A 12,032-nucleotide genomic window follows, 5' to 3' on the forward strand; every position below is an offset into this window, starting at 1 on the left:
GGGGGGGGGGGGGGGGGGGGGGGGGGGGGGGGGGGGGGGTCCTTGGATGTCGAGACACCTTTATTTTCTTAAAGGGGGACAAGTGATCACTTCCTCCGTTCTGGTTATATTTGCTCTTTAAGAGTCTCCCTCCCCATCCCCTGGGGCACCAGCCTTTCCCTCCACACCCAGCCTTCTAGAACTGTCCCTTCCCCCCCTCCCCATCCTATCTCCTTCCTGGAGAGACTCCTGCCCCCTACCCTCCCTCACACTCCCCTGCTCCACCTTCCTGATGAGTCACCAGGCCACACATCATTCCCCAGGGGCCACCGGCCTGGAACCGCAGGGGAAGAAAGTGGCCAGTCCCTGGTTCCTTCTGCGTCCAGACGGAGAGGGGTAGTGGCCCGTCCCAGGGCCTGCGAGACGCCGACCTTCGCTCCGATGTGCCAGCAGGTGTGACCGCCCTGACCTTTGTCAGCGCTTCCATCGGGGAAGGGAAATTCCGGTGGCTCGTGTGTGTGTGTGTGTGTGTGTGTGTGTGTGTGTGTGTGATGCACGGGGAGGCGAGCTCAGCCTCCCGCCCGTGAGCGCTCCTGCCCACCTTGCGTTCGGAGCTCAGGGAAGCCACAGGGAGGCATGGTTCCTTTCCCTGGCTGTCGCAACAGAGAATGAAAATGAGGGAGAGCTGCAGAGTCAGAGGGGCCCTGGCAGCCTCGGCAGCGGGGGCTCCGAGTTGGGGCGCAGCCGGGGCACAGGGAGGCCGTCACTGGTCACCAGGCCTGGGGGCACATTTAGCTCCTGCCTCTTGGGTAACAGTGACCCACTAAACCCTGTTCTACGTGGGTAAATGGTTCACAGACGTAGGAAGCGCACGGCACGGAAATTTGTATCAGATCCCAGTCTCCACAGTCGAAGGGACTAGATAGAGTCCCGTATACTGTGCCTGCATCACGATGGCCAAGAAGTCAAATAATCGTGGCATTCACAGCTCCGTGTGTCCCAGCGGTCACCCAGGCGTGAGCGAGAGGGCCACGCCGCCTTCTGCCACCTGCAAATACTGTTGTTGGTTTCCAAACGGTAGCGAGCGTGAGCGGATTCTCTGCTGAGTTTATCGTGGAAACGGTTCTTCCCCGGGGTTCGAGGGCTGCATGTGGCTCTGCGCTGCCACAGGCCACGACGGCCCCCACGGCGAGCGGATGTGAGGGCGGTGCGCCGTGACTCGCTGAGCAGGGATCCAGTTCGCAGGGACTGCTCGCCGGGCACTTACAGGCTTTGCACGGAAAACCACCTCTGATTTTAAAGACGGAAGCTACATGATCTTGAACGTGACCTTCCTGTTCTGGCACGTGGGCCCCCGCCCCCTCCTGGCACACCTGCTTGTCCTTCAGGCTACGGCCTCCCCGACCTCCTCAGGGCCCGTCTCCAGGAAGGGGGTGCTCAGGTGGCTGTGAGGGGGTTCGGTGGGCGCGGGGAGTGTGCGCAGAGGTGCAGGTGCCTGTGTTTACATGGAGTGAGGGGTCCCTGCAGGCTCTCCCACTGGACCTTCCTCCCCTTGGTCTACCTCGTGTCCTCGTCTGGATGGGAGCCTGGTAGAGAGGAACCCTTCTCTGCCACGGGCAAAATACAGTGGGAGCCCAGGCGAGACGGCTCTGGCCTCAGCCTCGGTGTCAGGGACAGCGAGCACGGGGCAGCGGGGCGCTCAGCTGCAGGGACCCCTTTACTTGCTTCCCCAGAAGAAGCCAGAAACTCTGTTTGCATGAAACTTCAAGGCTTTAAACGGCTGTCTCTCATTTAAAAAACAAACAGACGACCAGCGCCCAGCGGGCACATCTGTGCAAGCAGGGACGCCAGCTCCGCGGCCTCTTCTTTGATTACAGGAACGCTTCCTAAAGTTTAGGGATCAGCACATCTGATCCTTGTGTTGTGTAACTAAGAACTACACTGAAGCTTCTCCCTAAACGGGGAGCAGGGCAAGGGGTCCACTTTGCCCATTTTGCTTTCTTGTCGCCGAGGTTTATCACGGAGGGCGCCACGGTCCTTTGATGTGGCGATCCTTAGCACCACCCAGCCCCAGCGCCTGCCACCACTGTGCCTCCCTGTTCCCAGACGGGGCTCAGCCTTACTATACCCAGAATGCACGGCAGCCTCATACAAAGTGTCTGAAATTAAAAAGACCCTGGGAAAAATACGTAACAAGGACACTGAGAGGCTGGGGACCAGATGGTGAGGGACAGGAGGGCAGCTCTGCAGTTTTTTCCTTTTTAACAATTTCTTTAATGTTTACTTTTTGAGAGAGGGAGAGAGAGAACTCGAGCAGAGGAACTGCACAGAGAGAGGGGGACACAGAATCCTCTCTTAGTACAGAACTGGCAGCACGGAGCCTGACGTGGGGCTTGAACTCACAAACTGCAAGATTTGCCAAAGTCAGATGCTCAACCGACTGAGCCCCCAGGGGCCCCTGCAGTGTCTGGATACTGAACACTGGAGAGCCAGTGAGGGACCTGGAACACCATGACCCTTCTAGGCGATCCTTGATTTTAGAAAACCATCTGGGCCCAGTAACAGGCGACATTTGTCGAAACAAGACTAACAAAATGTTGAAAGCCAGTCTTCCGTCTTCTCACTCATAAAAATGTAACACCTGCACACCTGGCTGCGTTTCCCCCACTGGGCAAGGCTTCCCTCCTTCCCAGGAAGACCCCCAGTGCCGGGTACCGTTAACTTCTTGATAACCGCTAACTTGAGCTATTTGGCAACGCAATGCTGATGTCACGTAACTGTATTCTAAATTTGAGAGCATTTTCCCCAACTGTGTTTTTGCTCCGACCTGAAATCAATCCAGGGAAAGCCCTCCCACTTTACGGTGGGTTTAGGTTTCCAGGGGGTGGAGGGCTCCTTCTTCAGGACAGTGAGGTGGAGAGTGGAGGGGAGGAGGAGGCAGAGAGCGGAGGGGAGGAGGAGCAGGGGAGGAGGAGGAGGGAGCGGACAACCGAGCAGGACGCACACTCACCACTGGGCTGGCCCGCGCTGAGCTGGCTCTGGAGGAGGCCCGGGAGCCGGCGTTGAGGTGGCCGCTGCGCTCCGAAGGCTGCCCATGCAGCCCGCCGCCGGGACGCAGGACAGAAACAAAGGGACAGAGTCAGCAGAGGGGACAGCGACAGCCAAGGACCCCACCCGCGCCCCCTGTGAGCAGAGGTCAGCCATGTGCAGAGCGGAAAAGGCAGGGGTGAGCGTGGACAGCAGGCTCCCCGTGGAAAGGAAGGCTGCGTGCCCGAGAGGGACAGAAAATAAAATCAGTCGTCATATCAAAAGGACACAGCATTCCTGGGTGGAGAGAAGAAAGTAACACAGCGTCTGTCCGTTCAGGTCCGGGGGGGGGGGTCCCGCCTATTTTACACACCGAAGCCACCTGGTCCTCGAGGACAGGACCGCGTCTGGGAACGTGAGTCCTTCCTTCCGCTCCGGCACAGCGCGTGGGGAGCGGGGCTGGGTGCCTGGCTTTTTAGTTTTATTAGCAGAGGAGAAGTTTGCCTTCTCTCTCTTTCCAAGTGAAAACAGAGTGAAGACTTAGGAATCATACAGAATCAGGCTTCTTCAGACACCAGCCTGCCTGGTCCGTTGCCTGAATGGAGGTGTCGGTCTGTCTGTCTGCCTGCACCTCCCTCTTCGGGTAAAGGACAACACCACAACTAACGGACCTGGAAGCTTCGCTCTCTTAACTTAGATTTGTATTCATATTTGTTCCAGTCCTAGATACACGTCCTGTGTTTTGTTTTGTGTTTTTCCAGGTCTTACTTTCCTCTTGAGGGAGGTGGGCAGGGAGACGGGGAGGGGAGGCAGGATTCGGACACGCACAGGACTGAGGACCCCAGGCATCCAGCAGACCGTGGCGTGGCCGGAGGGGCATCGCCCCAGAGGTCCGTACGGCCCTGGGGTGAGCCCCTCCACCAGCCCCCTGGGCATGGGAGCTGACTGTGCACACAGCCCGCATGGCCCTGGGGTGAGCCCCTCCACCCAGCCCCCTGGACACGGACACGGTGCACCTGCTGGGAGCTGGCTGCCCACACAGCCCGCACGGCCCCGCCGGGACCTGCAGGCAGTCTCGTGATTCTGATCTTAAATACCACCTTTCAGCTTGCACATCTTTCCACCAGAATGTAGTCCCCTGAGGACAGGGTCTTTGTCTAGTCCCTGCTGAGTCCCTGCAGGGACCGGATGAGGCCAGGCACAGTGTGCACTCAAGAAATACTTGTTGAATGAACAAAATCAACTTCAGACTACAAGCAGTCAGACCCATCCTACCTGCTCATCGTCTTTCTCCTTTCTGTACCCCATTAATATTTACTGTACGCTTACATGCAGGGCATTGCTTCAGGTGCACAGAAAATGCAGCCATACAAACACCATATGCAAATCGCTATCACATTTGACATTCACAAGAAACTTACCACTATTGCTAGTCTCACCTTTTGCTTTATTTTTCAACATAAAAGAAAATACCTAAGGTCAGTGCTTTAAGGCAGAAGAATTTTGCCTTTGGGTTCACGGACACAAGATAGAGGAAAACTGTCCTAGACACAAGTCCTACTGTGTTCTGTGTCATTTGTGTCCTGGCTCACCGTGCAGCGATGTGACGGGCTGTTGCTAACAGGGCTTTTTGCTGGCCCCCAGCTTTCCAGCCCCCTAGTCAAAACCTGCTCTCAAGTCACCTGACCTGATCATGCAGGGAAGAGGAAGTTTCAGGTCTGTATGGCCCTGGCCCACATGCCACCTTGGGAGGAGCTGGTGTCTGGGAGCCAGCGTGGCTGATGTGATATTATAAAGGTCCGTCCTGGCTCCACGTCTAACTGGCCTTGGGACCCTGGAAAAGCTAATCAGCCTGTGACCGGGGACACGGAATTGTAAGGACCCTGGCCACACGGAGGGGCTGAGGATTATGCAGGTCGGTCTCTTCCCTGATTTCACTTTTTGCTACAAGCCACTTGCACGCTTCTGGCTTGGAGGGCAGTGGTGGTGACTGCCCCCCAGTGTATCAAAATAACTCCAGCCACGAGTCCTTCCTACACCACACACACAGCTTAATAATGGTGAGGAAGGTATAGAATAGATTATCAAGCAAAAGAGCGATGCTTAAAAGAGAGCTAGTCATTTCATCGTTAAACTGTAATTAAGTCATTTAGTTGGGAACATGTACTCTAGTGGAGCTGCCTTCCTGGGAAGTCGGACAGAGGCTGGATGCTCTGGGGGTGGGCACGAGAGTCTCAGAGCGGGATCAGGACCGCCCTGTGCGGGGCGGCGGCTGCGCCTGGACTCAGGTCGAGGCACAGGGTCCTCCCCAGCTCCATCCTGCACCGCAGGGCAGGATGGGACCCCCGAGCCGGAGCCTCTTGTACCGGGTGGGGATACTTGCCAGTGCAAGCTGGACCGGAGCCTGAGCAAGCTCCCCAGCCACATTCCTGAATGTGGGAAACCTGTTTCCACAGGGAGGGGAGGGGAGGGGAGGGGAGGGCAATGAGGGGCTCCAGGATATGCAGGGGGGACGGAGCCCAGCCAACCCCCCTCCCACCCAGTCTGCTAATTTGCTGCCAAAGATCTCTTGTGAGGAGGGCTTTTTAACCCCAGGGTTCAATTTGTCCAATTTAATTCCCCAAATGCACGCTGGGCTCTTTCTGCGTGGCAGTAGTGTTAAGTGCAGAAAGAATTTGTTTTGTATTCTCTCTGACTTCTGCATGGCTTGATGCCAGGGACATGTGGCTGTATCTTAGACATTTCTGCTCTCAGGACAAGAAGACTTTTACTTCCTGAAGCTTCCCGAATGCCACCACTCCCAGGTGGTTGCTACAGGAGGCGGAAAGCACAGAAATAAGAGGGCTGGGCGATGCCCCGTAAGAATGGGGGAGGGGCAGCTGGTCTAAACCCCCACCCGCAGAGGCCACAGGGAAGCCGAGTCTGTGGGACACGCATCCGCCTGATCGGGAGTGTCTACTTCGGGACAACCACCCAGTGCTTGGGCAAAGTTTCATTCCCTTGAGGAATTAGTAGGCTCTCTTCCTGAGAGAAGAAAATCAGCGCATTTTATCCGGCATCTGCAGGCCAGAGCTATTGCATCCATTAGGCATGATCTGTGAGCTTCTTAATGGCCTACAAAAATGCTTAAGAACTGAGGACATGACTTAATACAGCGGGGACCACCCCTTTAAAGTGTATTGTAATGGGGGCACCTGGGGGGCTCAGTTAGCTGAGCGTCTGACTCTTGACTTCAGCTCAGTTCATGATCTCATGGTCTGTGAGTTCGAGCCCCGCATCAGGTTCTGTGCTGACAGCGTGGAGCCTGCTTGGGCTTCTCCCTCCCCCCCCCCCTTTTCGCTCTCTTCCCCTCCTGCCCTTCCCCCTGCTCTGCTTACTCTTTCCAATCTCTCTCTCAAAATATATAAACTTAAAAAAATGTTATGCAATATAAAATTAGTAAAGGTTAATTTGATGTCAACAAAAACTAATGCTATGTCAATTAATTACTGGATTTCGATATTTATAAGAATTGCCTTCTAAAGAAACCTGTAGGTTTGATCGGCTTTGTAAGAACTCCTGAATATTCATGAAACATAATAAACCATAGGTTGGATTATTTAACCACTTAAGGAACCAAGTCACACGAAAAGCAACACTATAAAAGCACTTTCGAGTGGTGGTAAGCAAGCCGTTCACTTCCCGTGGGGGCCCGGGTGCATCTTCACGGGGCCCTGGGGGAGCTCCGCAGAAGCACCCACGCCTTCAGTTCCCACTCAGTTTCCAACCACCTTCCGCCGCCCTCAGGACGGGCCAGCCGGCATCCCCGGCTCTGCGGACGGCCTCCGTTTCTCTACTTTGCTCCCTCTTTCATTCATTCATTCACTCATTTTTTTCATTCAACGAGTATCTCTTTCTAACGACTACTACACCATGTGTGGTGGCCGGCTCCGTCATTTCGTATCCTCGGACGAGGTGGAAAGATGGCAGAACAGAAGGAAGTCACGTGCGTGTCATCGCCCGAGTCCTTAACTCTGTCATGTTCCTCAAGCATCCAGAGGTGACAATGATCTGTGGCTTGTGGAACTCCCTCTTCTTTCTTTCATTACTTTAGGAGCGCCTCACTACTTCCCAGTACTGTCACAGCGTCACGGAAAAGAGCCAACGAAACTCAACGAAGGTGGGTCCTCTCCCTTGAACCTGATGTGAACTGAGGTGTGAGGACACTAACCCGCCAGCCCAGGGCCTCCTGACTCACATCACGCAGGACCCACCCTTACTACAGTGGGAAACTGAGATGAGGTCAGGTCTCCTCCCTGTAACTCCAGTTAGTTTTCTCCAGGGGTTGGGACAGTGCCCAGGTGAGCCACTCGGGGGCATGCAGCACACGGGAGAAAATTCCAGAACCACAGAAAATGCCTTACAGCACAGGAACCGCAGGCACTACCCCGCCGGGCCCCGCCGGTACCGCTGTCATCAAATACGGACGCCTATGACAGAAACAGACTGTCAGGTCGGGGAGCCCTCCCCCCTCCACCAGTGCCCAGAACGCAGGAAAGGGTGAGCTGAGGAAGGCTGACCATGAGAAGAACAGGTTCTGAACACATCGGGAGGGAAGACAAGCGGGGTGAGCCTTCCCCCACTACAGAGGCCAAGAGCTGCGCGGACACAGGGCCATGCCAAAGTCAAGGGAGAGCCCGGCTGCGCTGTCCGGCATGCAGCGCGATCCGCAGTAGCTCCTTGAAACTCTTCATCCCGAAAAACATTCCTTGCCAAGTAAAAGCCTGTTAATCCACGTTTAGTGTGAGCAGATAATCCAAAGATCCTGCATAGTTCAATGTTTGGTGACTCTTTACAAACTGCCAACTAGAAAGCAACCCTGATTCACCTGGAAATCTCAGGTAACTAAGCGCTGAGGCCAAGAGGGCTGTGCAGGCTGCGCGTGGCCACACCAAACTCTGCCCAGCTGAAAGGAGCTTGGATTTCCCTTAGGGGTGAATTCGGACGGAAACTCAGAAACTTCTTAGCAAGACAGTGTAACTACTTTGCTTAGTGTAGGTTTCCTGCAAGGTCTAAGTATCTTGTATTTAAAACTAGAAATTTCCAAAGTCATAGAACGCAATGGTTTAATATCTGTTACGGTCACCAGAGTAATTAAATAGTCATCTTTCTGCCAACAGAGTAAGAGATGAGGTCTCTGCTCGTTCCTGGCTAATAATCCGGTGCGAGCACGAGCCGGCAGGACGGCTCCTGGGGCTGCGGGAGAAGGACACCCAGACCCGCCCACAGGGGATGCAGACCCCCGGCACTTCGGCTCCTCGAGAAGGTCATTCTCAGGCAGTGAGGCTGCAGACGCCGCGCCCAGGCTCCCGGAGCAGGTGCGCCGTGAAACCCAGTGCACCTGCCTGCTGAGGGGACCCGTCGGGGGATGGGGGCAGGTGAGGGGCTGTGGGGGGCAGGGGGGCTGGAAGCAGGTGAGGATCAGGGAACAGCAGAGGAGGGATGGGGAAGCGAGCAGGGGGAGGGGAGAGATGGGGGCGGCAGGTCAAGGGAGGGCAGAGAAGGATGGGGGAAGGGGCGACAGGTAGGGGGCTGGGGCGGGCAGCGCACGCACCGGGTAGCTGGTGGCGGGCCGGGCAGCGCTGTACAGACAAGAGAGCTGCAGGACGAGAGCAAACGGCAGGTTTTAAAAACCTTGAAACAAGCAACAAATGACAGGGACAAGATAATCAGGTGCTTCCTGTTACGACAGCCCCACGGTTAGATGTGAAAAAAAAAGAGGTAGGGTTTTTGGTAAATCCGAGAGACGCAAATCCAACTTTAAAATAGCAAACGTCCCCAGGGTCTTCGGATGGGACTATTTTCTAGTCATGTGTTTTCAGGCATTCCTGGAGGAGAGGGTCAGGGAGTGGGTCAGGATGGTGACAAGGTGAAAAGGCCAGCAGCAGCCACAGAGCCCCGCGGCACAAAGTCCCAGGTTAATAAAGCACTCGGGTGTTAACACAGCATTTCTGGCCGGGAAGAGCGTGGCAGACGCAGCGCCTTCACTTCCATCCCAGGGGCCCAGCTCCGGGGGTCAGGACCCCACAGGAGCCGTCAGACCGCGCCGGCCGGGGCTGGCACGACCCTGTCCCGGGGAGCCCACCCCCACCCCCTGGGCTGGGCCACGCTGGTGCAGGCATGTGCCCGCTGGAAGGGCAGCTCCTGACCCGGCCAGACCCTGAGTTCCAGGACAGGATTGTGACTCATTCACAGGCTGGGCCACCACGCTGGTCAGGGCACCTGGTGACCCGGGATGAATCACTCAGCAGGGTGGGTGGGTAGGGGCAGCAATACAAGGAGACAGTCCAACCTCTGCGGTGAAGGAGCAGGACTCTGACGCCCAGCTCCCCGTCTAGAGAACGGGCTGGGCACTCACAGCGCAGCGCCGGACCCGCACAGCTGCTTGGGAAAACAAAACAAAACAAAACAGGAAACAGAGGGGAGACGGAGCCAAAGAAATAGGGCTGTTCTCCCACTTCTCAAAGATGGAGGAGCCAGATTAGACACAGAAGGCTTCCAAATTGCTTCCTGGACACATTTACAGGAGAAAAATATTTTTAAAGAAACAAATGAAACCCCAAATGGGGAACAATTGCTGGAAAAGGAGGAGAGACCCAGGAGACCAATTCTCTGGCCCTGGGCTTTTGGAAATACACACCGAGTAGAGCCTCCTTTTTGCTAAGTTCCCTTTTTTTCTATATAAGGTCCTAGATGCTTTTGATAATGTCTTAAAACGCTGACGTCACATGGAAGAGGTTGGAGGGTCTTCGTACATTGGATCGGACCCCACAGAAGTGACCCACGGAAGGGAAGAGGGAGGGAAGGGGGTGGGAAGGGGGTGGCACGGGGGAGGACAGACCCGGTTTCCGCCCTGGGCAGACAGGGAAGCAAGGCCACCGCCGGGAAGTCTGAGGTCCGAGCAGGAGAGCCCCTGCAACCAGAGAGAACGGGTAGGGTGGAGAAAGGGCTCACAGCTTCGTCCCCCCTCGAAGGCACACTGGTGTCGTCAGTCTACACACAGCCACCTTTCACGACAAAATCGGTTAAGGGCGTGCACTTATGCAGCAGGGAGAAAAGAGGTTGATCAGAAAGAAGGAAACAAAGCCGGTCCAGTTAATTGGCAAAACTAGGACACGGGACCAAACCACTGGTTCTGAGTCAACAAACAGGTAAAAATACATTTCATTACATTTCGACTGACAGCAAGACCACGGGGGTTTTAAAGGTCTTTGTAATTTGAGCTCTAAGTTTTAAAGCTTGGAGGGAAAAATTCAAAACTAGGACAGCAGGGATATCTATCTTTACTTTATATAATGAGGCATTTCGCTGGACGTGCTCTCTGGCATTGCCTCCTTTGGTGCTGACCTAAGGATGCATTTGCGTTCAGGATTCGCAGAAGACGGAAAGATTCAGGGGTCTCATGCTGGGACCAGCCGTCTGCACAACATTTCTGGGGAATGCCACCATATAAATCGATTCTGCAAATAAAATGTTTGTTCTATGGCCGCCATGCCAGGGCGTGGCTCTGACAAATCTGGAAGACTGGAGAAGTACTCAGAGGCGTCTTCACACTCCGTGCTGCCTTAGCATCTTTCTGTTTTAGATTTAACTAAAATGAAGCAAGCCCATGTGTTTTGCAGGAACAGACACGATACCTACAGAACACGGTAATTACCAGGAAGATTCTGCTGGTCGGTGAGTCAACTAAGACCTCGGGCAGAACAAGGGTGGGGATGTGAGACCTCAGGGAAGTTCTGACGTTTAGTGTTTTGAATGGGTTGGCTCTAATTTTGACTCCCATGTGCATTATTTCTCCTAAATGAATTTAAGTGAGTCAGACACAGGCTGAACTTCGGTGAATAATTCACATCCGCATATTAGAATCTAACACCATCGTCTACTTCAGAGCAAGGATCTCAGCTCAGAAAGTGAGGAGGAAGTCCAGTTTTGTGACTGACACGGTGCTCTTTGGATCAGCAAAATCTCCCACTGAAATACACACAGTATGCGGAAAATCCAAGATGGCGAAACCCACCAAGACTTGGATGGTTACAGCTGATCTTGTATTCAGTCAAAATTCACCTACTGGGGAAGAAGGGACAGAGAACTTGGTAGTATACGGGGCTGAGAGGCAGCAGTGGGAGTCTGGAAGGTGGGCCAGTAAGCTGAGGGGGGTATGGAAAGGCCAGCCATGTCTGGAGCCCCTGCGGCAGGTGTGAAAGGGGGGCGGGGAGGAGGCATGCCAGGGGAGGAGGCAGGACCAGGTGTTACCGGCCCTGCCTGCTTAGCGTCTGTGTATTTTCCCCTGTGTACTCCTCAAGGCTCACTTCACATCCTTTGTGACGACACTCCTTTCTCCCCATGGTCCTACGTGTGGCTGCACCAGTGTATCCGGTGGCTGGGTCGGTCTTCTGTTCTGGAAGTACATGCTTCCCCAGGACCGACCTATCTCACCGGATCATCTTTGTGACCATCCTCCCCAAACCAGCTCCTTAGTGTTTGCTAAGCAAGAATGAGCCTGATGGAAAACAAACAAGCCTTCTCTGTTAGGACGCTTACGTAATTTAGAAATCTCTGTGCCCATCGAGATTGATGCATGTGGGAAGGAACACTGCGGTGTGGACATTTGAACTTGGATTTGATGTGGTTTTCATCCCCAGTCCAGTCTGTCCCTGAGAAGCTGCCACAAAGTTTGCATGCACCCTACCCAGCAGTTCTGTTTTCAGGAACTCTCAAGGAAAGAATGATAAGGTTTTCTTATCCCCCTCCCGCCCCACCACCGCCCCCTCAGCTTTTTGATTACTTCTGACTACAAGCCACCCACATGAATACTTTCTTCCCTTGCACCCAGCTGAATGCAAATAGGAATTCAAATGACAGTGGGGGTGAGCCTGAATGCAACGCATCGTGTTAATTACTGCCCCCAAACTGACTTTGGCATCCACCCGAATGAAAGTCTCTAAAATACACGTGAAAAATGAAAAGAGCAGAATTCACACACGGGA

General features: G+C 54.4%; 1 protein-coding gene across 1 annotated transcript in view; it reads right to left on the reverse strand.

Moving 5' to 3' along the window:
- The window catches only part of LRRFIP1 (LRR binding FLII interacting protein 1), a gene marked incomplete at its 5' end in the record, with an annotated part of 72,536 nt that overhangs the window by 27,465 nt on the left and 33,039 nt on the right, over positions 1–12,032 (reverse strand). The window contains 3 exons of the mRNA XM_029932855.1: positions 2,990–3,067; positions 7,410–7,475; positions 8,600–8,644. Coding sequence (XP_029788715.1) covers positions 2,990–3,067; positions 7,410–7,475; positions 8,600–8,644 — 189 coding nt within the window. The remainder of the gene's footprint in view (positions 1–2,989; positions 3,068–7,409; positions 7,476–8,599; positions 8,645–12,032) is intronic.

This window comes from Suricata suricatta, chromosome 3 (assembly GCF_006229205.1).
Source record: "Suricata suricatta isolate VVHF042 chromosome 3, meerkat_22Aug2017_6uvM2_HiC, whole genome shotgun sequence".
Lineage (NCBI taxonomy): Eukaryota > Metazoa > Chordata > Mammalia > Carnivora > Herpestidae > Suricata > Suricata suricatta.